This window comes from Crinia signifera, chromosome 11 (genome assembly GCF_055691185.1).
Source record: "Crinia signifera chromosome 11, ASM5569118v1, whole genome shotgun sequence".
NCBI lineage: Eukaryota > Metazoa > Chordata > Amphibia > Anura > Myobatrachidae > Crinia > Crinia signifera.
Genome location: NC_139227.1, coordinates 61,644,582 through 61,671,846, shown reverse-complemented (window position 1 = coordinate 61,671,846; position 27,265 = coordinate 61,644,582). Strand labels below are relative to the sequence as shown.

The window sequence follows — 27,265 nt, the reverse complement described above, 5'->3', positions numbered from 1 at the left end:
GCCTGCCAATCAATCTGTGGGTTATGAACCCGGAGCCAGGGGTGACCCAGAACAATCGGCACAGTGGCACATGAGATAAGAAAGAAAGAAATATTTTCTGTGTGAAAAATGCCCACACGCAGGGATACTGGCGGGGTCTGATGGAGGACCACTCCATTGGCCAACGGACTGCCGTCCAGGCCTCGCATTATTAAAGATTTTTCCAGGGGTAGCAGAGGGATGGCCAGTCTTTCAGCAAGCTGAATATCTAAAAAATTACCAGCTGCCCCGCTATCGATAAATGCAGTAACTGACATCTTCACCCCTTCACCCCGAATCTCCGCAGGGACTAGTAACGCATTGTGAGGGGAAATAAGAAGAGAACCAAAGTGAATCCCCTCTGTATTCACTTGGCTTTGGCGTTTCCCGACTTGTTAGGACAAGCACGGAGGAAATGCCCTTTGCTCCCGCAATAAATGCATAGCCAAGCATTCATCCGGCGAGCTCTTTCATCTGGAGTGATGCGGTAAGCACCGATTTGCATCGGTTCCTCTTCGTCCTCCGAGGGTACAAAGCCGAGGGAAGTAGGCCTCAAACTGGATCCTCTCTCGGACCTCCGTTCCCTGAGACGCCGATCAATTTTAATAGATAACTCCATGAGTTTGTCAAGCGATCCCGGGGCAGGATACTGGATAAGGCTATCCTTAATGGCTTCCGAAAGTCCCAGCCTGAATTGGCTACGTAATGCTGGATCATTCCAGCCACAGTCATTCGACCATCGTCGGAATTCCGTGCAATACGCCTCTGCAGGGTTCCGGCCCTGTCTGAGAGAGCGCAGATGACTCTCGGCAGACGCCTCCCTATCGGGGTCATCGTATAGAAGTCCTAATGATTTAAAGAAAGCATCCACCGACGCTAAAGCGGGATCATCAGACTTTAACCCGAAAGCCCAAGTCTGGGGATCCCCCTGAAGCAAAGACATAATTAAACCAACTTGCTGCAGTTCTGAGCCGGACGACCGGGGTCGAAGTTTGAAATAGAGTTTACAACTCTCTCTAAAATTAAAGAAATCTTTCCGGTTTCCTGAAAACCGGTCTGGAAGGTTAACCTTAGGTTTTTTTTTATATTTCTGGCCGGTGATAATGTTAGGTTTCGGGTGTGACCCCACAGCCGGGACTGCTGTTTATGACAGCCACGGCAAAACCCTACACTGCCTCTGTTGTACCCCCCAGGCTGGGTGACCGACTCCTGCAGATGTTACTAGGCTTCGCCTGTAGCCGCCACGTTTGAATGGGCGAGTTATGCCCGCCCAAGCTCCGGTGCAGCCAGGAGTTATGGAAGGACAAGGAGCCGGGGACCCCCCTAGGGTACGGCCAAGAGGAAAGCTGACTGAGGGGCCTAACTAAAAATTAACAAACGGCGACTTGCCGAACCCTGACTAACGCAGCTAAGTGCCCGCGACCTGGTCGCCACAACCCGCGACGACCGTCGCCCAGGGAACCAAACAGAATACAAGGCAAAATACAAAAGCATGAAAGGAACAGGAAGGACTGGGGACCCCAGATAAACTGGGAGGCAAGAGGAGGAGACGAGTGGGAGCAAAAATGGATGCCCCAACGTAAAGGACCTGCCAAACCGGCAGACAGGAAAAATATGTACAAGTCCAGTAATAACAATGAAAATATAAGAAGGAAACTACCCCAAGTGGGGCAACTCACGACACGGGGAGAACCCTGTAGAAGAGGAGTCCACAAGGGTGTCACTGGGAACAGCAGGGAAGCGGACCGGAGAGCAGCAGACAGATAGGTCCAAACAGGAGCTATCACCGGCGAGGACTGCTGGGCTGACTCCCTAGATAAGGAAGCTAGGAGCCAATGAGAACGGAGGCCTGAGCCCCGCCTGTCCTAACGAGCCCCCTCAGACACCTGTGGTCTGCTTATTTGCCTATTAGAGGCTCTCCTTCCCAGCCTGGCAGCGTCTGCCGTTGCTAAGCAACGGTGCTGCCGTAGGCAGGAAGTCTCCCCTGTGGTCTGCCGCGTCTCTGGCGCTGGGAGACGCGGGGATGGAGGACGGGCGTTACGTCTTGACGCCGTGTCCTCCGGCATCCCTAGTTGCTGGGAGACGCGGGGAGAGAGGATGGGCGTCACGCTCTGACGCTGCGTCCTCCGGCGTCCCTGGTTGCTTAGCAACCGGGCGTCGGAGCCGGAAGGACAGGCGGCTGAGCGAACATGCCGCTCTGTCCTTCCAGAAGCGCTCCCACGGCGCCTAACACAACGTCCTTTTAACCGGCCAAAGGCATTTTCCACTACCATACGAGCAGAACTTAGGGTGTAGGTTTTCTTTTCCGTGGACAACTCAACATTTTGTGTGTATCCCTTCATGAGCCAATGTAGTAGAGGGTAAGCAGCATCCCCAATTATGTGGACCGGGATCTCTACTTCATCTATGAAAATAGATTTCTATAAAAAAAAAAAATAGCGATTGTCACTATTTATACAAAGCAGCCTTAAGTGTATAGTTACTATAAAGAAATATTACACGTCTAAACCACACACGTCTAAACCACAGTAGAATAAAAAACATGGGCCCATCACACCTGATCCTGTCCTTGCAAGATTGCAATCACCTGCGATGAGCTAATTGTAAATGTTTAAAAAAAAAGTGTATTACCACAGGTGATAGCAATCATGCATGGAGAGGAACAGGCAGGCAAGTCTGGTCCATCAGAGAAAAAAAATGTGTACAATATATTTTTACCTGTCTAGGGAAAAGCCATCCCCCACGCTTGTCCTCACCAATCTCATACAGCTGAGAAAAAAGGGGAGTATGTGCCAGCGCTGGCTGTAATAATTGGATAATACACGGTTCTCAAAAAGTATAACAATTTATTATGAAATAAAACAATGTTTAAAATGAATCACTTTAAAAGCAAACAGTCCATAGCAAAATAAAAAGGACTATCTCAGAGGATAATAGGTCTTGATGATTTAAGCTGCTTGGAAGTAAATAGAAATAAATAAAGCAGGTATGTGGGACACATACCTGCTCCTGATGAAGCCTGGGATATCCGGGGAAACGCGTTGAGCAAAAGCGATTCATGCTGCTGTGAAATCTTCCACCCACCTCTGCCAAGTGACGTGTCCACCCTCCCACAGTTGGTCCTCCACAATCTTCTGGATTCAAAATTCTTATGGGATACAGCCTTATTCCTAATCATCCAGCTAACATCCAAGAGGACACATATACTGGGACATCCTGAGTCCTTGAAATTATAGGACATATTCTATGGACACTTCGTCACAGACCCTGGCTTTCACAACTGACCAGGCACAAATGGGATGGTAATATACAGCAATTTATTTCTATTTACTTCCAAGCAGCTTAAATCATCAAGACCTATTATCCTCTGACATAGTCCTTTTTATTTTGCTATGGACTGCTTGCTTTTAAAGTGATTCATTTTAAACATTGTTTTATTTCATAATAAATTGTTATACTTTTTGAGAACCGTGTATTATCCAATTATTACAGCCAGCGCTGGCACATACCCCCCTTTTTTCTTTATCTATTAATCACTGGGCCTGACAAACCCTTGTGCCAGCTGCTGTATGATAGCGCACCACACAACCCATTGTATTTTGCTCATACAGCTGAGAGTTAGCAAACACTCTAGCATCGTGTACACGCCCAGGCCAGCCAATAAAGACATCTGTAAAACTAAATGGGGGAAAAAAATTTTTTTAATCGTTAGAGCTATTAAAATTCATTTACAAAGGTTCCTAATAAGGAAACTGTAAATATGTACATACCGGTATTGGTGGTCCACAACAGCCTGAAGTATAATAGAATGCCACCCCTTCCTGTTATAGTAGTCCGCAGGGTTGTCACGGGGAGCAATGATGGGGATATGGGTCCCATCTATAGCACCTGCACACTGCGGGTAACCACGCCTCTGGAAGCCTTGGATGGTGTCATCAAGGCGCTGTCCTTCCGGCAAACAGATGAACCGCTGGTACAGGGTATCCACAAAGGCCTGTGTCACCTGGTAAATGATCCTGCAGACAGTGCCAATACCGACTCCAAACAAACAGGAGATTGTGCGGTACTCCCCAGGGGTAGCATACCACCAAATGGCAATGGCTAATCTCCGCATTGGGCTGATGGGCCGACGGTAGTGGGTGGTCTGCATAGTCAGGACTGGTCCAAGTAGATCCAAGATATAATAGAAGGTAGCACGTGACATCCTGAAGTGGGCCATCCACTGCTCCTCCTGAAAAGATTCCACGGTCTGCATGAAAGCTTCTCCGTGGCACCGGTCTCTGACCCAGATCCTGCGATCCCGCATGGTCGTCAGCCTCAAAATGGAGGTAAGGCTAGATGATATCAGCGCTCTCCTGCGGCACAAATATTGGTGTCGAGATCTAGACCTCTCAGCCAAGAATTGTGCTCTCCTACTCCAAGTGTGAAGCAAGTAGCACAGGGTGAGAAGCTGCTTCAAACTCTCAATTGCTGAAAAGTACAGCACAAACTGCAACACAGCTACTCCGTCTGCCATCTTTGCTGCAATGCTGGGAGCAGAACCCACCCCCTCCCTTTTCTCTTTCTTGTGACCTCATCTCAAACAGCCCAAAGGTCCATTTTTAATGACACCAGCAAGGAAAGACAGGGCTGATCCGTTTTCAGTGTGAAAGGGCCTTACCCGGGAATAACCCGGATTGAAGTGCAGTGTAAATGGGGTCTGAGGCAGGGCATGCCCTGGCAATTTCCCGTGTTCGATTTCCCGGGTCCTATCCGGTATTCTGGTGTAAAAGTGGTATTAGAGGCCAGAATCTGCTTTTGGAAGAACACCTTTAGTCCTCAGTGTTATACATTGGCATAACTAGAAATTTTGCTGAGAAAGAAGCTGCAGGGAGAGTTAGGAGCTACAGTGGAGGGCAGGGCTGCCACCAGAGATAGTGGGGCCTGGGATTGAAACAATAGGCAGCCCCCCCCCCCCCCCCTATTGTGTTTCCCTTGGGTATTGAAGGAAGCCATAGAAGAAAGAGAAAGAATGGGGCATGGTCTCACAAGAAAGGGGCATGGTCTCACAAGAAAGGGGCATGGTCACAAAGTGGCGACTGTCTAATTTGAGCATACAGTTAAAGCCTGCCCAGGCTCAGCGTGCTACTGGTATTTAGGTAAGTGAGGAGCATGATCAGTTGACAGCCAACAGCAGACTCTGCTTACATGGTATACATAAGAATCAATCATTGGTGGAGTGTCACATTGTGTTCAACATAAAAAATGTTTTTTACTCACAGATAATAGTGGAAATCAGAACTCAGTGCTGACAGCATTCAAAGGTGGCACCTTAACTCATGGAATGTCAACTAATCAGGAGCAGCCATTGCGGGTGCCATGCCACAAGTTCCAATTGGCTAGTTTCTGGAGCCACATTTCAAATGGTGCATTTGATGTCTTAATGGCCTCTGCCAGCTCTCCCACATGTGGTTCCCCCTGCCAGCTCCCCAGCGTGCGGCTCCCCCTGCCAGCTCCCCAGTGTCCAGCTCCCCCTGTCAGCTCTCCCACGTGTGGCTCCCCCTGCCAGCTCTCCTGCGTTCGGCTCCCCCTGCCAGCTCCCCAGCATACGGCTCCCCCATGACAGTTCTCCAGCATGCAAATTAGGGATGTGCACCGGCCACTTTTTACATTTTGGGTTTTGGGTTCTGATTACCGTTAGGTTCTGGGTTCTAATGGGTTTTGCCAAAACACCCCATAAACGTTTTGGGTTCTGATTTTTTTTTTTTGGTAGATATACGGCAGTACTAGGCACCAGACAGGTAGATAGGGCAGTACTAGGCACCAGACAGGTAGATACGGCAGTACTAGGCACCAGACATGTAGATACGGCAGTACTAGGCAGTGGGCACCAGACGGTAGATACGGCAGTACTAGTAACCAGACAGGTAGATACGGCAGTACTAGGCACCAGGCAGGTAGATACTGCAGTACTAGGCACCAGACAGGTAGATAGGGCAGTACTAGGCACCAGAAGGTACTGTAGATACAGCAGTACTAGGCACAAGACAGGTAGATACTGCAGTACTAGGCACCAGACAGGTAGATACTGCAGTACTAGGCACCAGACAGGTAGATATGGCAGTACTAGGCACCTGACAGGTAGATACAGCAGTAATAGGCACCAGTCAGGTAGATACGGCAGTACTAGGTAGTGGGCACCAGACAGTTGATACGGCAGTACTAGGCACCAGACAGGTAGAAACGGCAGTACTAGGCACCAGACAGGTAGATAATTAGATACGGCAGTACTAGGCACCAGACAGGTAGATACGGCAGTACTAGGCACCAGACAGGTAGATACGGCAATAATAGGCACCATGCAGGTAGATAGTTAAATACGGCAGTAATAGGCACCAGACAGGTAGATACGGCAATACTAGGCACCAGCAGAATGATTTTATAATAATTATACTGCAGTAGGTAGGTACTGGTTGGCAGGGCACCAGCAGCCTGGAATTTATTACAGCACTGCAGGAGAGGTATTATGTATTAATTAAATATAATAGCCTAGGTCAGGGGTTCCCAAACTTTTTTTAATCACGGCACCCTAGAGCATCAAAATGTTTTCAAGGCACCCCTAGGTCAAATGTTTCTTATTGAGAAATTCAGGAACAAAAATAAAAGTAAGAACATTGGGGTTTATTCTAGTTCATTCTTTCTGACAAAATCCTTCTTAGATGGACAAAACCATGTGCAATGCAGGGGGGCAGATGTAACATGTGCAGATAGAATTAGATTTGGGTGAGTTATTTTGTTTCTGTGCAGGAAAAATACTGACTGCTTTATTTTACACTGCAATATAGATCTCACTTTTAAGAAAAACCCCACCCAAATCTAATTCTCTCTGCACAAGTTGGTACTTGTGAGTTATCCGGGCTGCCGATTTCTAAATCGGGTCGGATCGGGCACATCGCATCGCATCGCATGCGACCATCGGATGCGATGCGATGTGATGCGATGACCCGATTTTTCCCTAGGAATCAATGTTAAAATGGACTGAGTCAATTTTAACATGGAATTCAATGGGAAAAAGGGGTCCTTTTCATACCCCTACTATCCAAGTGGGCATGGAGTTGGATATAAACCTGTGGCGAGCGTGGCGAGCGTAGCGAGCCCCGCGAGGGGACACAGAATACCGTCCCCTCGCGGGGCTCGCTTCGCTCGCCACGCTTCGGGCTCGGTGGCTCGCTACGCTCGCCACAGGTTTATATCCAACTCCATGCCCACTTGGATAGTAGGGGTATGAAAAGGACCCCTTTTTCCCATTGAATTCCATGTTAAAATGGACTCAGTCAATTTTAACATTGATTCCTATGGAAAAATCGGGTCATCGCATCCGATGGTCGCATGCGATGCGATGCGATGCGATATCGCATCGCATCGCATCTGATTGTATGCCTTAACTTAAGGCATACAATCAAAAAATCGGCAGCCCGGATAACTCACAAGTACCCACAAGTTACATCTGCCCCACCCGCAGTGCACATGGTTTTGTCCATCTAAGAAGGATTTTGTCAGAAAGAATGAACTAGAATAACCCCCATTGTGTTTATATGTCACATTTATGTGGTGAGGGGAAGGATTTTCTCCTGTTTGTCCACATATGTTATGATTGAAAGCCACTAGCACTGCTTTTGCCTGTTACATTGCACATAACTAATATGAATTGATCCTGGTCCACCAACCCAAGGCACCCCTGTAAGTGTCCTGAGGCACCCCAGGGTGCCTAGGCACACAGTTTGGGAACCACTGGCCTAGGTAGTAGGTACTACTGGGTAGGTAAATTAAATTAGGTGTCATAGGAGAGACGTAGGGAGAACAAAAGGGTTTTTGGGGCACACTTGAAATTTTAAGATAGTGAAAAAATGGTGTACGAATGTGTGACATAAAATCTAACCTTTATTGATTATTCTTAAAAAAGCATATAAGAACATGTCAATTAGATACAAAGAACAATTTCAAGAGCAAAAACAATTTTTTAAATCAATCAGCATGTGAGTATATCTACGGAGTTTATTTTATAATCGTAATATACAATGCAGACAAAAACGAAATTGTAATACAATCACCGTCAAGTGGGCGAAAATGTTTTGGCAGGGAATTTACCAGAACGTAAATATTTGGGCAAGACAAATCAACACAAGATAGTAATACCATGCAAATACATGCTGCAAAGGTTCATAATATTTTAATATTTTGGAGTCTTGCTTCAGACCCTCCTCTGACACAAAATATAATTATAATGGACCCAAATGCAATGATACGGGTAACAGGTTTACATTACTATTGTTGGAACAGGATTTAATGGATAAAGGGAGAGATAGGAATGCTCTTCGTATACATTCGTTACTTCTGCTGTCTGAATGTGTGATACAGCACTGGATATTCCCTGATGGTCCCCCAGGAGGTACTGATCCAGCCAGTCGCTGCTTAGCTGCTGAGTTCAGATGGGATCAGGCGGCCCAGCGTTGTATGGCTGTATATGGCATCAGATGAGAGAGCCTCAAATGGAACTAGGAGCCAGTTGTCACTTCTGCTTTTCCCCGATGTGGCTCAGGAGAATGAGAGAGTGAGCGAGTCCAGATGCGAGATGAAAGTAAATTAGAATGAAAAAGGAAGGATAAGAGGGATAAGGAGAAATATGCTCACAGAGTAATGGTATATGTGCCCACTGCTGGATTCAATGAATTCGTGGTCACTGAGCCAGTAATGGGAAATACTGCGCACAATGCCACATACAGGGGTGAGTAAGGTCTTTATAAATCTTAAATCATTGTATGTGCAAGATATATTAATTCATCAGCAGCATACATCACAGCATGTGGTTTCAAGCATGTATCAAAACAGAAAGTATTGGTTGAAGACATCAAATATTGTTACCAATTTTAAGGAAGAAAAGAAGACGGTAATTGTCAATTTAACTGACTATTGCTAAATAGCAATGGTTGAGGGTTCTTAATTAGGGCTGTTAGTAATGGTCTAATGGGAATACCAGTAGAGCAGGTAGTGACGTTACTGTGATCAAGCCCAATCTGGGCGAAACACGTGTCTCTGACGTCAGGGCATTTTCCAGCCACTCAGAGCCCTCCCACAGTCCTTCTCAGAGCAGCGCGGCCGTTACAATTTGGACGGTGGGAGCTCTCACCGCACGGTCTACTATACCAAGCCTGGATTCCGCTGCCGCCTATACAAGGTAATCTGTTTTTTAGTTCACAGACTGCCGTCTGCGCACAGACTTTGTGTCTGATGCGTACGCATCCCGATACCGCTACTGAGCGGGACTTGTTGTGCTTTATCATATGGGGCACGCTGTAATCTGGCGTCCACTGTATGAGAAATTGAGCGCTTGTGATTAATGTGACCTGCGGGTTAAACTTCCTTGCATACTATTGTTGTTTCATTTAATATACCACTTTAATATACCACATTATCTTTACAATCCATCTACCTGCTCTATTAGTGTTACCATTTCTAAACAGCCCTAATTGAAAACCTTTAATCATTACTATTTAGCAACAGTCAGTTAAATTGACAACTACCATTTTTTTTTTTCTTTTTTTTTTTTTTTTCTTTCCTGACAATTGAAAAACTGAGTGCTTGTTATTAATGTGATTTGCTGAGAGTTTCTTTGCATATTATTGTTGTTTTGTTTCATAGATTATACCAAATTATCTTTTTTCAAATCCACCTACCTGCTCTACTGGTATTCCCATTAGACCATTACTAACAGCCCTAATTAAGAACCCTCAACCATTGCTATTTAGCAATAGTCAGTTAAATTGACAATTACCGTCTTCTTTTCTTCCTTAAAATTGGTAACAATATTTGATGTCTTCAACCAATACTTTCTGTTTTGATACATGCTTGAAACCACATGCTGTGATGTATGCTGCTGATGAATTAATATATCTTGCACATACAATGATTTAAGATTTATAAAGACCTTACTCACCCCTGTATGTGGCATTGTGCGCAGTATTTCCCATTACTGGCTCAGTGACCACGAATTCATTGAATCCAGCAGTGGGCACATATACCATTACTCTGTGAGCATATTTCTCCTTATCCCTCTTATCCTTCCTTTTTCATTCTAATTTACTTTCATCTCGCATCTGGACTCGCTCACTCTCTCATTCTCCTGAGCCACATCGGGGAAAAGCAGAAGTGACAACTGGCTCCTAGTTCCATTTGAGGCTCTCTCATCTGATGCCATATACAGCCATACAACGCTGGGCCGCCTGATCCCATCTGAACTCAGCAGCTAAGCAGCGACTGGCTGGATCAGTACCTCCTGGGGGACCATCAGGGAATATCCAGTGCTGTATCACACATTCAGACAGCAGAAGTAACGAATGTATACGAAGAGCATTCCTATCTCTCCCTTTATCCATTAAATCCTGTTCCAACAATAGTAATGTAAACCTGTTACCCGTATCATTGCATTTGGGTCCATTATAATTATATTTTGTGTCAGAGGAGGGTCTGAAGCAAGACTCCAAAATATTAAAATATTATGAACCTTTGCAGCATGTATTTGCATGGTATTACTATCTTGTGTTGATTTGTCTTGCCCAAATATTTACGTTCTGGTAAATTCCCTGCCAAAACATTTTCGCCCACTTGACGGTGATTGTATTACAATTTCGTTTTTGTCTGCATTGTATATTACGATTATAAAATAAACTCCGTAGATATACTCACATGCTGATTGATTTAAAAAATTGTTTTTGCTCTTGAAATTGTTCTTTGTATCTAATTGACGTGTTCTTATATGCTTTTTTAAGAATAATCAATAAAGGTTAGATTTTATGTCACACATTCGTACACCATTTTTTCACTATCTTAAAATTTCAAGTGTGCCCCAAAAACCCTTTTGTTCTCCCTACGTCTCTCCTATGACACCTAATTTAATTCAGTTATCCTGCTGAATCTTTTGGGAGCACCACCAACCCAGTACCCTATAATATATTTCTTTCGTTAATAGGTCGCATGTTGGTTCATTACTAAATTCTTATTGTTACAATCTTTTCTCTCTCACAAACTGCCTGTGACACCTCACCCAGTTATTTCTAATAACTACTGGGTAGGTAGGCAGTAGAACTGTCATTGGCACCAGTGGACTGAGTAGGTACTGGCATCCTCTATTCAGTGCAGGCACTAGCAGCACCAGTGGACTATATATATATATAAATAATATATTATATTATATACAGCACAGCATCAGAGGTAGGCCCCATCACAGAGGAGACAGTAGTACTACAAGTACACAGTTAGTTACACACAGCAGAATCAGTTCACTAGTTTACTTTACACTGCAGTAGTTAAACAGCTGACTGTCCTCCTTGCTAGGGTGATCCCACCCTAAGCAGAGAGGACAGAGTACACAGCAGCACTGAGGGAGCCCTAGCACACAGCCCCAGCGACAACTTCAGTTATATAATTATACGATTGATATATATCAGGGTTGCCGACCCTCCCGGAATTTGCGGGAGTCTCCCGAAAATCGGGTCCTTCCTCCCGGCCCCCGGAAGGGTGGGCAACCCTCCCGGAATCAGGGGGACCCCACTGAGCCCCCCGATCGCGGCATTCATATGCCGCAATCCGCGGGTCTCAGGGGAGGGGGCGGAGGTAAAACGGCACAATCGTGACGTTTTAGCCCCGCCCCCTTCATGGATATCAGTTATTTCTGCTATTTGCTGTAATGGGGGCGGGGCTTAATGATGTCATGGTTAAGCCCCGCCCCCAAAACTCGTAATGCAATATTCCTCTCCGGGCTTCTCCCGGAGAGGATTTTTTTAAAGTCGGCAACCCTGATATATATTTATGCACAAATACCACTAGAAACTTGATTTAAATTTACACAGCATACTTCACATATTACACAATGAAACAATTTAAGTACACTTTTTTTAAATTAATTTATTTATTTACAATTAGCATCACCCCTGGACTAATACAGCACACTTGGCAGCACCCCATGAATTATACTGCAGACTTGGCTCACCCCAGGAATTATTTGGCAGACTTGGCTCACCAAGTGTCGCTGCTGCAGACACATCAGGTGTGAGGACACCAGGAGTGTGACACAGCTGCAGGAACAGATAAATATCAACTTTCTTATATTTTGATAGAAATTAACTTGTAGTGTGTAATTGCATTGTAATTTAACTCTCTATTGTATACTAGGGGGTTAGTCGCAGGGAGGTGGTTAGAGTGTGATAGGCAGATGTTGGGATCCTTTGTTAGAGATATGTGATTGCAATAATGTGCTTGGTGGCATCTTACATACAGAGTGTGCTACATAAAAATCATAGCAGATATGAAAGTGCATAATGTATGTCGTTGGCCTAAAATAAAAATATTGTGTGCAAAATAGTGGCCATGGCCTTAGGACATTGCTCAAACATCCTTGTTGGTCTTAGATGTGGTTTATGTGTCTTTTTCCATATAAAAAACTGGTATGTTTGTGCTACAGTGAAAAAGTTGACACATGTCGACTTCTGTGAATTGAGTGTCCTGCTTTTTAAAGTATACCAAAACACTTTCTGAATGGGTGTAGATCAGGGGTGTCAAACTCAAATTCATCAGCAGTTTGGTCACCCTCAAAGGGCCGGTTGTATCTGTAGGTCCCACCACAGACTGCTCCCCCTGTATAATATAATAAAAGTAATGCCATGACACATAAATGATTATACAGGAGGAGCAGCCTGTGGTGTCATGGCATTATTATTATTATATACGGGGACACCTCAGGAAACAGCAGATATATATATTTTTTTTTATTGTGAGTGTGATCCTCATCCTCACTTACTGTTTCCCCGTCTGTCCTGCAGCTGCTGCGGCTTCCAGCTTTTCTTCACTGCTTGCTGCGGCCACACTGTCCCCGACTCCCGGTCCAGCTTCCCTGACTGCTCCTACTTCTCTACAGACGCATGGGCGGGCGGCGTCATCGTCATGACGTCCCCACCCAGTGTCTGTCACTGCCGTGCATCAGAGGTAACAGGCGGCCGGGCCCTCCTCCACGTAGCCGTGGAGGCCAGCGGCCATGTTTCTGTAGCCGCATACATATGTGCCTACAGGAACATGGCCGCCGACAGTGGAGGAACAGGTAAGGCAGCCGCGGTGGGGTGGGTGAGAGGAGGTGGCCTAGGCAGGAGCTGGGACACACTGCCCTGCGTGCTATCTCCTCGCGCGGGCCACATGACGAGGTCTGGCGGGCCGGATTTGGCACCCGTGGTGTAGATGGTTATAAAATAACTACCTTGACATATATAAGCAGGTCTTTGAATGAATCTTACCTAAAATTAAACCAACCTTTACATGTTGAAGTGTAGAAAGATATGCTTCCAATGTGTTTGAGGGCTGTGTGTGGCTTGCAGGTAGTGAAATAATGGTTTTCACTTAATAGGCTGCAGCATTGCTTATTACATTCAGGTGTATGTGTTTGTGTCGTAATCAGCATTAATTAGCAGACCCAGGTGTCCGCTCTCATACGGTATCTCTAGGGGTGGTATGGAGCTATCTTTGGCGTCCACCTGTTTTTGGCCCAAAATGCACCGCTGATCGAGCGGTTGTAGCACCGTGCATTTTTGGTGCATACCCCCGTGTACGCCCATGTTTACGCCCAGTTTTCTTCATTATTCCGGCCACTCCCCTAAAAACGCCCCCATGCCGCCCACAATGACCGTACACTTGCGGACAGGTTTTTTCGCACGGAGAGACCCATCCGTGAGCGGTGTGAGGTCGCCGCACCTGCGCATTGCGAAAGCTACGCATGCGCAGATGAAAAAAAAAAACGATCCACCCGTATACGGTCCCACCGTACCGAGCAGAATAAACCCCATTATACCAAACACCATAATGGCCATTACACATTATACTAAACTCCGCAATGCCCATTACACATTTTGCCACACACTGTAATGCCCATTATAAGTAACAGTATTCTTATTATTATACTTTAGTTATATGGCGCCACAAGAGATCCGCAGCGGGCCCGTGGACATTGAGGTACGCTGGCCCTGGATAACAAGATGTGACAGGGGATAATGCCACTGCTTAAAGATAATAAAAAAAAAAGGAAATGACTGCAGCAGTGTCAAATGGTGCAAACATCATTGGTTTCAGGCCCCATGAGTTCCTTGGGCTGCACCAGCGATGGTTCCGCCCCTGTCCTGTTATATTTTTATTTGATTTTTGTGCCCCGTTATATTTTTATTTCATTTTTTGCCCCGTTATACTTTTATTTCATTTTTTTGTGCCCCCTTAAATGTTAGCTTATTTGTGTCCCCTCATTATATTATGATGTGATGCTGCAGTGCCCAACTCCCGTTATATGAGGGTTTTTCAGTCAGCGGCCCACCCTCCCCTTCAATGAACTTACCTGGCAGCTGCCTGGTGGGTGTTCATGTCGCTCCTTCACTCCTAGTCGTGCTCACTGCTCAGCCTCGGAGGGAGCAGACAGGAATCCCGTACGATTGGCTGCCTGTTGCTATGGCTACTGGAGACCAATCCCCGGGCAGAATGGATGCAGTCTGCATCCATTCTATGCTGCACGGCCTGGCCACCAGTTTAGCCCCCAGTGCCGGAGCTTGGTCCCCGGCCGCACACGCTGCACAGCCTGCCCATCGGTTTAGCCCCAGTGCCGGAGCTTTGTCCCCAGCGACGGCAACAAGGAAGTGCGGCTGGCCGACTCTCCCTCCCTGCTCTGTTCCCGGACAATGTATAGTCCGAGAACGCCACCCGTCCAGACTCCGGACACCCGGCTTAATTACCGGACTGTCCGGAGTAATCCCGGATTGGTGGTAACCCTACCGCAGGGTGAGGGAGTGCGTCAATGTGATAGAGCGAGGGCCGCAGGGTGAGGGAGTGCGTCAGTGTGATAGAGCATAGGCCATGGGGTGTGGGAGTGTGAAAGAGCGCAGGACAGGGGGTGAGGGAGTGCATCAGTGTGATAAAGCTCAGGCTGCAGGATGAGGGAGTGCATCAGTGTGATAGAGCACAGACCGCTGGGTGAGGGAATACGTCAGTGTGACAGAGCACAGGGTGAGGGCGTACATCAGTATGATAGAGAGCAGGCCATAGGGGGAGGGAGTGCATACGTGTGATATAGTGCAGGCCACAGGGAATGAGAGTGCATCAGTGTAATAGAGTGCAGGACACAGGGTGAGTGAGTCAGTGTGATATGGCACAAGTAGAGGGAGCACATCAGTGTGATAGAGAGCAGGCCGAAGGGAGAGGTAGTGAGTAAGTGTGATAGAGCACAGGATAAGGGGTGAGTGAGTGCGTCAGTGTGATATAGCACAGGCCACAGGGAGTAAGTCAATGCTATACAGATGTTGAGAAAGCATGTCAATGTGATAGAGAGCAGGCCCCAGGGAGAGAGAGTGCAGGGTGAGGGAGCGTGTCAATGTGATAGAGAGCAGGCCCCAGGGAGAGAGAGTGCAGGGTGAGGGAGCGTGTCAATGTGATAGAGAGCAGGCCCCAGGGAGAGAGAGTGCAGGGTGAGGGAGCGTGTCAGTGTGATAGAGAGCAGGCCGCAGGTTAAAGGAGCGCGTCAGTGTCACACAAACCCTGGCGGTTTATTCTGAGAGTTCATTCATGAAAGCATGACAATTGTTGGCTGCCTACAGCAAAGTGTAGTGTGGATGGCATCTGTGCCAAATACACCAGGCAGTGGCGAGGACTGGAGCAGCCAGACCAGAAGAAGAAGGTAATGCTAAGTGTCATGACTCCTGCCATGTGTATAGGGGGCTGGCTGTGGCTGGAGATGGTGAGACAGAAGAGTGGCTGTCTGGTGAGAAATAAAGGGGCTGGCTAGAAACACAAAAGGAGGCAGGTGAAACAGAAGGTGGGCTGACTGGTGAGATATGCTGAGTGGGTATCACGCTCGCCGAGGCGTTCGCACACAGCGTTCCCACAAAAACGGTGGGTGTACCCAGAAAAACACTGGGCATCCCCGTGTGAATGAAGCTTGCTTAGGGCAGGAGGTTGATGTCACAGGACGTCAGCCGCCCGCCCCGTCTTCGTCCAGGCACTAGTAAATAAAAGTCAGCTGAGACTGACTTTTATTTGCGAACGAGTGGAACAATCATTCGATAGTCAGCTGCGTATGGATGTGAGAGCATACACATTCATTTGTATGCAAATGCGGATGTTTGCTCTGGGAAGGGGATCAGCTGCTCACCCCGAGCAGGTAACGCCACGCCTGCGTTCCAAGGGGAACACCTACATTTTTATGGGGACACCCCTGGTCCAGCACTGTGTCCGCCCCAGCCCTCCCTCCCCGAAGCGAACAACTCGGCGAATGTGTACCTGAAGCCATTCGCTGTCGGGGTTTGCATATGTGCATTGGGCTGGGGCCATATTCGGATTACTATGAGCAATCCTAAATCGGCCCCTTAATCTGTTTGTCTTTTTCTTTCCAAATACTGGCACCATTTACAGTTGGTGAGAATCTCAAAATGTGATCATTGTATAGATTGTAAGCTTGAGAGCAGGGCCCTCCTACCTTTTGACTGTCTGTAAATACCCTGTTTGTTGTATCACTGTCTCCTATGTAAAGTGCAACGAAATATGCTGCGCTATATAAGAAACTGTTAATAAATAATAATAAATAATTGACTGTTCCAATAGTGTGAAACTGCATCTTACTGTATTAAGTAGTGAACAATATTTAGTGGCATCAATATCCACGAACATAAATGTAAGCAACTCGCATTAATAGATGAAGGAAGACAACAAATTAAACTTGCATTAAATTTACAACATGTAAATTATAATAGTTATAGGTTTCTGCGTTATTAGATTTTCAGAATTTTAGCATTTGTTCTTCAGCTTCCTTTAACCATTTGTATCCTTGTGCTGGTTGCCTTAATTTTTCATTTTCTACTTGTCAATCAAATCTGAAATCCAATGGGGAGAATATCATAATTAAACACTATAGATTAAAAAGTAAACTAAATGATAAAATAAATCATAATATAGTACAGTAAATAAATCCCACAAATACACATAAATATTGATGTATTTCTGAAAACAAATAAGGGAAGATTTATTCAAGGTCCCAAATGTGGAAAATGGGACATTGCCCATAGCAACCAATCAGAATATTACTTTATTGCATCCTTGAAAATAATAGATAGAATATGATTTGTTTCTATTGGCACATCCCAATTTTTTTATATTTAAAACCTTTAGTAAATTTACCCCATTGAGAAATCAAAATGCAGACATGGGATGTAAGTTGCATTTGCAGTGGTACAGCATATCCCACCCCTCTCACCGCTCTCATGCCGAATTCGCACTATTTTGTATGCAGCCATAACCTGTCCAAGCTGCCATAAAGTGTGAAGATTGCTGCACAAACTTACGGGGGCTAGATCACCCGCAGTTCAACTCCCCAATAGACTGAAATACATATTTTTTATGAAAATCAAGCTAAAAAGAGAAACACACATTTACTTTACTGTTTACTAATCAAATGTCATAATAAAATAACATGCTTCTGGAAATGTGACCCAACGTAAAAAATTTAGATTAAAGAATTGATTTTCTTATCAAGTAGCAATTTATAAACAAAAATTATGATTTTCTGCAAATTTGCCTACAATTGTAAAACAGCAATTTAGTTTATGGTAAAACTCATTGGGGTTTACTTACTAAGATGGGAGTTCTATTGAAGATGGGATGTTGCCCTTAGCAGCAAATAAGAATCTACTTCTCATTTATTTACCTTCTAGAAGATAATATAATCTGACTGGTTGCCATAGTAACATCCCATCTTCACTAGAACTCCCATCTTAGTAAATAACCCTGTTGTGTTTCAACTTAGATAAAATTCCCATTTTAAAAAACTGGCAGAAAAATCCAAAAAGATTTCATGCTGACATGTCACATGTCACCACTGTACTTGGAGTGAAGGTGGCTATTTCTTAAATGAGAAAATAGTTTAGTTATAGTTGGAGGAAAGGGGTATTTCAAGTTTTGTACAATAGTTGGCTGACCTGCAATAAATCTATGACCCAACACATAGTGTATCTTCAATGTGAAAAGACCATAGACACATAAAGACGAAGAAGAGGAGATTCAAGGAAAGAGCTAAGAAAGGGTTAAGCAATAGATTGACGGTTATAGGGCTACATGGGACCTCCAAGAAACTACTGGAGCCACCAGACCAGGTAATGTGCTAATAGACCATCAGGGATATTTTGTTGACATTCTAGTAACAGCTGCATTTCATCAGTGTCACCCTGATGATGTGGTCAAAGTCAACATGCCAAGCATGTCAATATGATAACCATGTTGACATTCTCATGTCAACACTATGGATGTCAGCATGATGAATATTGACAAAATATACCCCGGCCAGACAACGAACTTCATACTACATCAAACTTTGGGTCAGATGTATCAAGCTTCAAAAAGTGATGAAGTGGAGAGTGATAAACAACTAGCCATTTAGCTTCTCTAATTTTTCAAACCCAGGGGGAGATTCTCTAAAACAGAAATGCGGTAAAAATCCCGTTATCTGGGTTTTTACTGCATTTTGATATGCAGCAAAACCTGCATGGCGGGTTTTCGCTCCATAGAAGCCTACGGGCTTCTTAACGTGACCCATGCCACCCCGCACCAACCACCGCTGACTCGCGCTGAACCCCCCTCCCTCACCTGTGTCCGGGCAGCACAGCGCTGTACTGCCCGGACCTGTGACCTCCCTGCACTGAAAAATCATCTTCCGGGTGCAGGGAGGAGAGAGCCCTCCCCCCTGCAGCAGCAGCAGAGTTAGCCGGTTAAGGGAGGGAGCCGCCGCGACCTGCCACGCAACGCTGGCTCGCTGCAAAAGACAGCTCTTAATGCAAGAGCTGTCTTTTGCCATAATTAACGCATATTTTAGAGCATATGCGATAATTATGTTAGCGATAGCCAGCGATGTGCGGCGGTAAGGGGGCGCGGATGTTAGAGCATCGCTCCAAGGCTGTAACATGGCAGTTAAGAGCTGATTGGCTTGTTGTTTCTCAATCTCGGTTTTGCAATGAGATCACATGAGATGAGATCTAGTACAATAATACCCCTTTTCCACTAGCAACCTGGGTCGGACCTGGTAATTTGTACCCGGTTCGAACCCGGGTGGGACATGGGTAGGAGACACATTTCCACTACAGTGCTACCCGGTAAATTGCCTGATCTTCCCCTTTTACACTTTACCCGGGTAAGGCCTTTTTTTCCCTATAGATAAACATAAGAAAAAGCCTTTTTAAAGGGCTTTACCATGGGAGGTCACAAAATAGGGCCACCATTACACCAAAAGGGCCACCATTAAAAATATTACCATATTAGAAGAAGAGACCACACTCATTTCTTTTAAAAGAACTTTTTTTTTTTACTGGCAAATATTACCACACTCATTTCTGGCTGGGGCAGCCTGTGGTGCTGGTGGCAGAGAGGAAGGTGGCTGCTTGAGCAGCCTCTGATACAGCAGGGGAAAGTCAGCAGGACAGACATGCAGCACATGTGCACACAACGCTGTCCTCCATGCTATGTGCGCAGTCTGCGGGGCTCTGAGTGATGACATCACTCACCAGCGCCCCAGCAGCACCAATCAGTGAAGATTTTTACATGCTCAGTCAAATAACCCGGTTAGGGAGCGTTTCCACTACCCTTGAAGCCGGGTGCGAACCGGGTGCTACCCTGATCATGACCTGGGTAGGATTGCCGGGGAATCCAAACCGGGTTATTTGAAAGGGAGCATTTCCACTAGCAGGAAAACCCGGGTAGAAGCGCGTCCCCGCGGAGATTACCGGGTTATTTCTTCTAGTGGAAAAGGGGTATTAGTATGTGCAGCACATACTTTTTGTACTAGATCTCATCTCATCTTATCGCAAAACCGAGATGCGATGAGATGCGATATTGTATACAATATTGTATACAATAATTGTAACTTGTATGGGCACCTTAAGACATAAGCAGGAAATAAGAAAAATAGGATGCATACAATCACAATTCCTGCAGCTGGTTCCTCCTGAGTATTGGCTATGCAGAGTGTGTCTGGAGCTGTGCAGAACCTGGAAATCAGAATAAGGTTTTTTCACAATCCTAAGCCCACAACGAGACTCCCTTGAAACTAGCCAATGGGGACAGGTTTAGAAGGAGTGTGTGAAGCCTTAGGTCTGATTCCCTGGTTATATACAGCTCCAGATGTACTCAGCGCACTCTACGGTCAGCATTGAAGCCCAATGGTTGCAACCACCACTGGTTGGTATAATATGTTGTCAGCCATAATGTTGGCACTCATCATATTGACATGAAACTGTGAACATGGTCATATATCAACAGTGATGAAATGACAACATATTGTCACAGGTGGTCCATCAGTGGCTTACCTGCTGCTGATGGTTCCAGAGACTTCTTCTGAGTCCCAGCTGTCACCTGACCTTCACTTCCGATTCAGACCTCCAATCCACCATCATTCAGGTGATTAACCCCCCCCACACACACACACACACACACACTCACACACACTCACACACACACACACACACACACACACACACAACCTAACCATAAACCTCTTTCTAGTCATAAGGGTTACAGTCTAATAATGTTGATGTTGACATGTTACCTAATGAAAGTTTGGTGTTGACATATTGAATGTGTTGGCATTGGCATTGTCGGCATTTGACTATATCCTGTTTAATATGCATCTCAAAATTTTTTACCCCCTTAAAATACATTAGGATATTTAAAATGACCGTCAGACAATGATTGGTTACTTTTAGCAACTCCACTTTTTCTCTCACCAATGTTTAATAAATCTCTCAGTGAAAGAGGGCAGGGTCTCAAAGTTTAGGGGTCAACAATAAGTCCAGCGGATTCTTTTTACAAGATTAGCTCCAGAGGGGTGCATTTAATTCTGAAGCTGAGCAAGAACAAATACCTAATTGATACCTAAGAAGATTTTGTATTTCAAACGAACCTCTACTGATCAACAATTTTCAGGGACTTATTTTCCAAATATAGGAGGACAAGATAGCCTGAACTACATCTAGGTATTTTTCGGGTATAGCATAGGGTACAACTGAACAACATAAGTACATAAGTTCAGGAAGCAGCATTATTTTAAGCACAGCTAAACAGCCTTACCAAAAAATCACATAATAAAGCCAAGAATTCATAAATAGTAGCAGATTAATATAATCTACAAAAATAGTCATTATAATAGGGGAAATGTGTATGCCTAGATATGAGAAAGAAGTTAACATGCTTGGGATAATTTAAACATGCTTGGGATAATTTAAACATGCTTGGGAGAAGCATATTGATATCCTTACAAAAAAATAAGGATCAAATATGGTTTGAGGTCACATGTTTAAAAAAAGGGGCAGACTAGATGGGCCAAGTGGTTCTTATCTGCCATCAAATTCAAATTCTATAAGTATATTTAAACTGCAAAAGAATAGTCAAGCTAGCAACCAAACACACAGTGACCATCTTCGTCTACATACTCATCTCCATCATTGGCATCAAGCCTCTAGTTGTATGTTGATTGAGTCCTCACTACTTATATCCAAGCTGTAATGTGTATTGAACTGTGGCGCTCTTTATTTGTACTGTATTTTTGTTATTTATTCAATGTTATGCCAAGCTTTGTCTCCCTGTATTGTTCCTTTGTACGGCGCTGCGAAACACTTGTGGCGCCTTATAAATAAATAAAATTATAATAATAACCAAAAAGATTAACAGGGAAAATAAGCTGATCTGGAGCTAAAATCATACTTGCCTACATCATCCAGGAAGCTCCCAAAAATCGGGTGGCATTCCCGGACACAAGATTGTTCCAGAGGTGACATGCCATTAGTCCATGGCTGAGGACGTGATTTATGCTTGATTGCACAATTAAACCCCATTTGACACCCATTTGCCCACAATATGCCCCTCACATGATAGCCTGGCTGTTCCAATGGATGTGGGGGGGGGGGGGGGAGTGATGCATCGACGGTATTTTAAAACAGTATTTAAAACAAGTCTGAGCCTTGACATTGCAGTAGATTACCGTTTTAAATACCATTTAAATATCATTCACATCAGTCAACCCGTTTTAATCCCCTCAACACGTTTCAAGGCAGAATGCAGGGGACAGCCTATCACAGGTCTGTAATCTGTTGTTTTTTGCTAAATACCGTTTCAGAGCCATTCTCACTGCATAAAAAATGGCTCTGAAACGTGTAGGACTCCGCTTTTTAAATGTTTTGAAATACCGGTTATCTTTAACCGGTAAATCAACTCTGGCACTTTCCCACTGCAGACTTAGACGTGTTGAAATGTGAAAAAAATGGCAAGTGCAGTGTGAAAGGGGTATTAGTATGAGATGTACATAACAAAAACAAACATAAATATTACCTCTCATACAGAAGTGTTCTTGTTGAACATCCAAAACATGGAGCAATGATGCCTAAGAAGATCATCACACATTCAAATATCAGGATTCCAAAAGCAAATAAGTAAAGGTTTTGGTTACAAAGTTCTCCATAATGATTGTACAGCCTAAACACCCAAACACAACCTGAATAAAAAGAAGAAAACAAGAATTTAGATCAAATACAACAGCTGTAATAACCCCAGGATCATATACATATTACTAAATTACATTGCATGCACTGTATTAGGGGTAGGCAACCCCCAGCACTCCAGCTGCTGTGAAACTACACATCCCAGCATCAAGGCCAATGTGTAATGGGCATTACGGTGTGAGAATGTGTAATGGGCATTACGGTGTGTGAATGTGTAATGGACATTACGGTGTGTGAATATGTAATGGGCATTACGGTGTGTGAATGTATAATGGGCATTACGGTGTGTGAATATGTAATGGGCACTACAGTGTGCAGCATAATGTATAATGGGTTTTAAATTTGAAGTAAACAAGACAAAAAGACACTGCGTTTTTTCATGTGTGTTTGGGGGCCCCAAACCATATTTATGCACCTGGGCCCACAACTCAATTGTTCCGCCTCTGGTGTCATATTTATGCAGGATGGGGGCATCTTGCAATAGTCCCACCCGCTAACAGTGCCAAAGTATAGAGGCGCAGTGTGACCCATCCGGTAAGTACCTGCTGTACCTGTTACTACAAAAGGAAGAGAAGGATGTCGTGGGGCATAGATCCAGGAGGACAGGAAAGGGTGCACTGTGGTGAGGACAGGATGCCAGCATTCCATTACACTACCCTGTACCTATCACCCCCGGTGTTTCTCCGGATCCAGTCCAGACTAATGCATGTGATGTCATCACGCCACATGCCTAATAGGGGGAGGCCAAAAATTATGTGCCTAGGGGTGACCCCTAAATCCACCCCTACCCAGCATGCCTTGCCACAGTTTTAGCATGCCTTTACAGCAAAACTAAGGTAAGGCATGCTGGCAGTTCCATAGACGCTGGCGCTCTATATTTTGCCTATATTGCCCTATACCTGTGAATAATGGCAAACACCTTTTGTTTACATCTCTGATTATATCATATGTTAATGAAGAACATGAGGTCACAGTTCATGTTTTGTTGTGCAAATCCTTTTGTACACTAGACCAGTGGTTCCCAACCTGGGGTACAGACCAGTTGGGGGTACTTGAAAATAGTATTGGTAATGGTGGAAGAAAAATAAGTTTCTCGATGGCGGAAGAAGTCTTCCATTGCCATGGAGACGGCACTTCCGGTTCGTCTGCAGTGTCATCAGAATCTACACGTGGTTTTGTCAGACCAGCAATCCATTGGGAGCTACCCACGCTGTCCTCAAACATCATTAATCATCTGTCCTGCGCTAACACGGGTGGAGGAAGCAGTGGAGTTAATCCTACAGGCTTTTACAGGAACTTTGGGGATAGTACACAGCCAACAACCAGACACAGATCTCCGATTCCGGACAGCACACTACTCCTCATCTACTCCTTAATATAAGGACACGCATAAGGATTCGCATAACACTCCCTTCCACTCCACTTGTAAGTTCTGTGGATATTTCAAATTGAGAGGAGGGGGTACTCATAGATGAAAAGCATAATGAAGGGGTATGGGAGAGAAAAAAGATTGGGAACCACTGCACTGGACAAATACATTGGGACACAAATCGGTACTTGTGTACTATCACGGCGCCCATCGCATCGCAGACCATATCGCATGCGATGCGATGCAACGCGATATCGGCCGATGTTCTACAATGGCATACAATTTTAAAATTGTATGCCATTGTATATGGCATACAATGCCATACAATGCGATGGGATGCGATTATAAATTGTATAAGCACCCTAATGGGTGCTTACAATGCTTAAATGCACCCCCACGCCACCCCCCAAGTATATACGTGAACCCGAAGCATGGCGAGCGTAGCGAGCCAGCGAGGGGCGGCGGTACGTGTCCTACGACCTTTTTATACCCCCACTATCCATGTCGGCGTGGAGTTGTTAAAGTGTGGCGAGCGCACCGAGCCCGAAGCGTGGCGAGCGCACGCGGATACCTTCACAGGTATCCGCGTCCCCTTGCGGGCTTCACAGGTATCCGCGTCCCCTTGCGGGGCTCGCTGTGCTCGCCACAATTCGGGCTCGCTTTGTAAAAGCAACTCCACACCGACGTGGATAGTGGGGGTATGAAAAGGTCGTAGGACGCGTACCGCCGCCCCTCGCGGGCTCGCCACACTTCGGGTTCACGTTTATACTTGGGTGGTGGCGTGGGGGTGCATTTAAGCATTGTAAGCACCAATTAGGGTGCTTATACAATTTAATATCGTATATGGGTTAAAATCGCATCGCATCGCATGCCATCGGGTGTATGGCATGCGATGCGATAAAAAATCGGGCGACTAATTATAGCACACAAGTACCCACAAATCATACTCTGTTTTCTATGCTGGTGCTGGAAGATGCTTTTAGATCCGGGTTGCCGACTCTCCCAGAATATCCGTGAGACTCCCGGAATCCTGGGACATCTCATGGACTCCCGGAAGAGGACCCCTTTCTCCCGCAGCTTCCGCGTGTGTACTCACTAGGTATCGGATGCGATGACTGAGGCAGATGATGCCGCTGGCACAACGCAGCAGAAAGAAGCGGACAGCAAGCAGGGAGTGACATTCCCGTGCCGTGCAGAGGGCGAGATCCTCAGCTGTCACTGGAGACCAGTTAGCGCTGCCCAGTGACTCTGGCTCGGCTGGAGGCTGCGGGGCTCTGATGGAGGCTGCTTTCTGTATGGTGCAGGCTGCTGGGCGGTGGCTGCTCCCTGGCTGGCAGGTACGGGACGCACAGCAGAGATACTGTAAGCATATGCTATGCGACCAACAGTAGTGTCCCATGCATTGTCCAGGTGGGTTGTGGGTTGCCGCTTGTGGGTTGCTCTATGCCTACTTTATGGTAAAGTATGCAAATGATATATTATGTCATGTTATGTATGTACCAAACATGCAGCCAGCCAGTCCCCCCATAAAACATCATATTAAATATCTGGTAATATTAAATAGCAGGTAAATGCGGGAGGTTTGCCAGAAGTGGGATTTGATTTTTAAGGAGCCTCCCAGGCATTTAAGTGCCTCAAGCCACCCCAAGGATCCTGGGCACAAAATTTGGGAACCACTGTCCTAACTGCAAGAGAGTTTTGACATGTACAGATAATTATACAGGTTGAGTATCCCTTATCTGAAATTAGAGATGAGCGGGTCCGGATCTTTGAGATCCGAACCCACCCGAACATCGCAATCCGGATCCGAGCTGACTCGGGAGTTCCCGCCCGATTCCGGACCAAAAACAGGGCAAAATGGCATCATCGCGCTGTCGGATTTTTGCGGGATCTGGATTTTATATAAGACACACGCGCACCCCGCCATCTTCACTCCATTATAGGAGAGGGAAGAGGGTGGTTGGGATCTGTGCTCTGTGCTGTGCGCTTTTGTTTGGTGCTGCAGTGCTCACTCGATTAGGGTGTGCACGCAGGGGCTGCTGACTGTACACAAGTCCAGTGTACAGGGGCTGTGTCCAGTGTGACAGGGGCTGTGTCCAGTGTACAGGGGTTGTGTCCAGTGTACAGGGGCTGTGTCCAGTGTACAGGGGCTGTGTACAGGGGCTGTGTCCAGTGTACAGGGGCTGTGTCCAGTGTACAGGGGCTGTGTACAGGGGCTGTGTCCAGTGTACAGGGACTGTGCACAAGGGTTGTGTCCAGTTTACAGGGGCTGTGTACAGGGGCTGTGTCCAGTTTACAGGGGCTGTGTACAGGGTGCATTGGCCAGTGTGACAGGGGCTGTGTCCAGTGTGACAGGGGCTGTGTCCAGTGTGACATGGGCTGTGTCCAGTGTACAGGGGTTGTGTCTAGTGTACAGGGGCTGTACACAGGGGCTGTGTCCAGTGTACAGGGGCTGTGTCCAGTGTACAGGGGCTGTGTACAGGGGCTGTGTCCAGTGTACAGGGGCTGTGTACAGAAGCTGTATCCAGTGTACAGGGACTGTGCACAGGGGCTGTGACCAGTTTACAGGGGCTGTGCACAGGGGCTGTGTCCAGTTTACAGGGGCTGTGTACAGGGTGCATTATATATATAAGACACACGCACACCCCGCCATCTTCACTCCATTATAGGAGAGGGAAGAGGGTGGTTGGGATCTGTGCTCTGTGCTGTGCGCTTTTGTTTGGTGCTGCAGTGCTCACTCGATTAAGGTGTGCACGTAGGGGCTGCTGACTGTACACAAGTCCAGTGTACAGGGGCTGTGTCCAGTGTGACAGGGGCTGTGTCCAGTGTACAGGGGTTGTGTCCAGTGTACAGGGGCTGTGTCCAGTGTACAGGGGCTGTGTCCAGTGTACAGGGGCTGTGTACAGTGTACAGGGGCTGTGTCCAGTGTACAGGGACTGTGCACAAGGGTTGTGTCCAGTTTATAGGGGCTGTGTACAGGGGCTGTGTCCAGGTTACAGGGGCTGTGTACAGGGTGCATTGGCCAGTGTGACAGGGGCTGTGTCCAGTGTGACAGGGGCTGTGTCCAGTGTGACAGGGGCTGTGTCCAGTGTACAGGGGTTGTGTCCAGTGTACAGGGGCTGTACACAGGGGCTGTGTCCAGTGTACAGGGGCTGTGTACAGGGGCTGTGTCCAGTGTACAGGGGCTGTGTACAGAAGCTGTATCCAGTGTACAGGGACTGTGCATAGGGGCTGTGACCAGTTTACAGGGGCTGTGCACAGGGGCTGTGTCCAGTTTACAGGGGCTGTG

At 46.0% G+C, this 27,265-nt stretch overlaps 1 protein-coding gene and 2 pseudogenes across 2 annotated transcripts in view; 1 reads left to right on the top strand and 2 right to left on the bottom strand.

Moving 5' to 3' along the window:
- Positions 1-8,406: 8,406 nt before the first annotated feature.
- Positions 8,407-8,523, bottom strand: LOC146046494 (5S ribosomal RNA; annotated as a pseudogene).
- Positions 8,524-10,250: 1,727 nt separating this feature from the next.
- On the top strand, positions 10,251-10,367 carry LOC146046482 (5S ribosomal RNA; annotated as a pseudogene).
- A 6,309-nt stretch (positions 10,368-16,676) lies between these two features.
- Positions 16,677-27,265, bottom strand: part of LOC146045601 (transmembrane protein 272-like) — a 48,703-nt gene continuing 38,114 nt past the window's right edge. For both annotated transcript variants that reach the window (XM_083164577.1, XM_083164576.1), the window contains 2 exons: positions 22,438-22,600; positions 16,677-16,943 (listed from right to left, as the gene is read on the bottom strand). In XM_083164577.1, the coding sequence (XP_083020703.1) occupies positions 16,934-16,943; positions 22,438-22,600 (173 nt within the window). In that variant the 3' untranslated portion in view covers positions 16,677-16,933. The remainder of the gene's footprint in view (positions 16,944-22,437; positions 22,601-27,265) is intronic.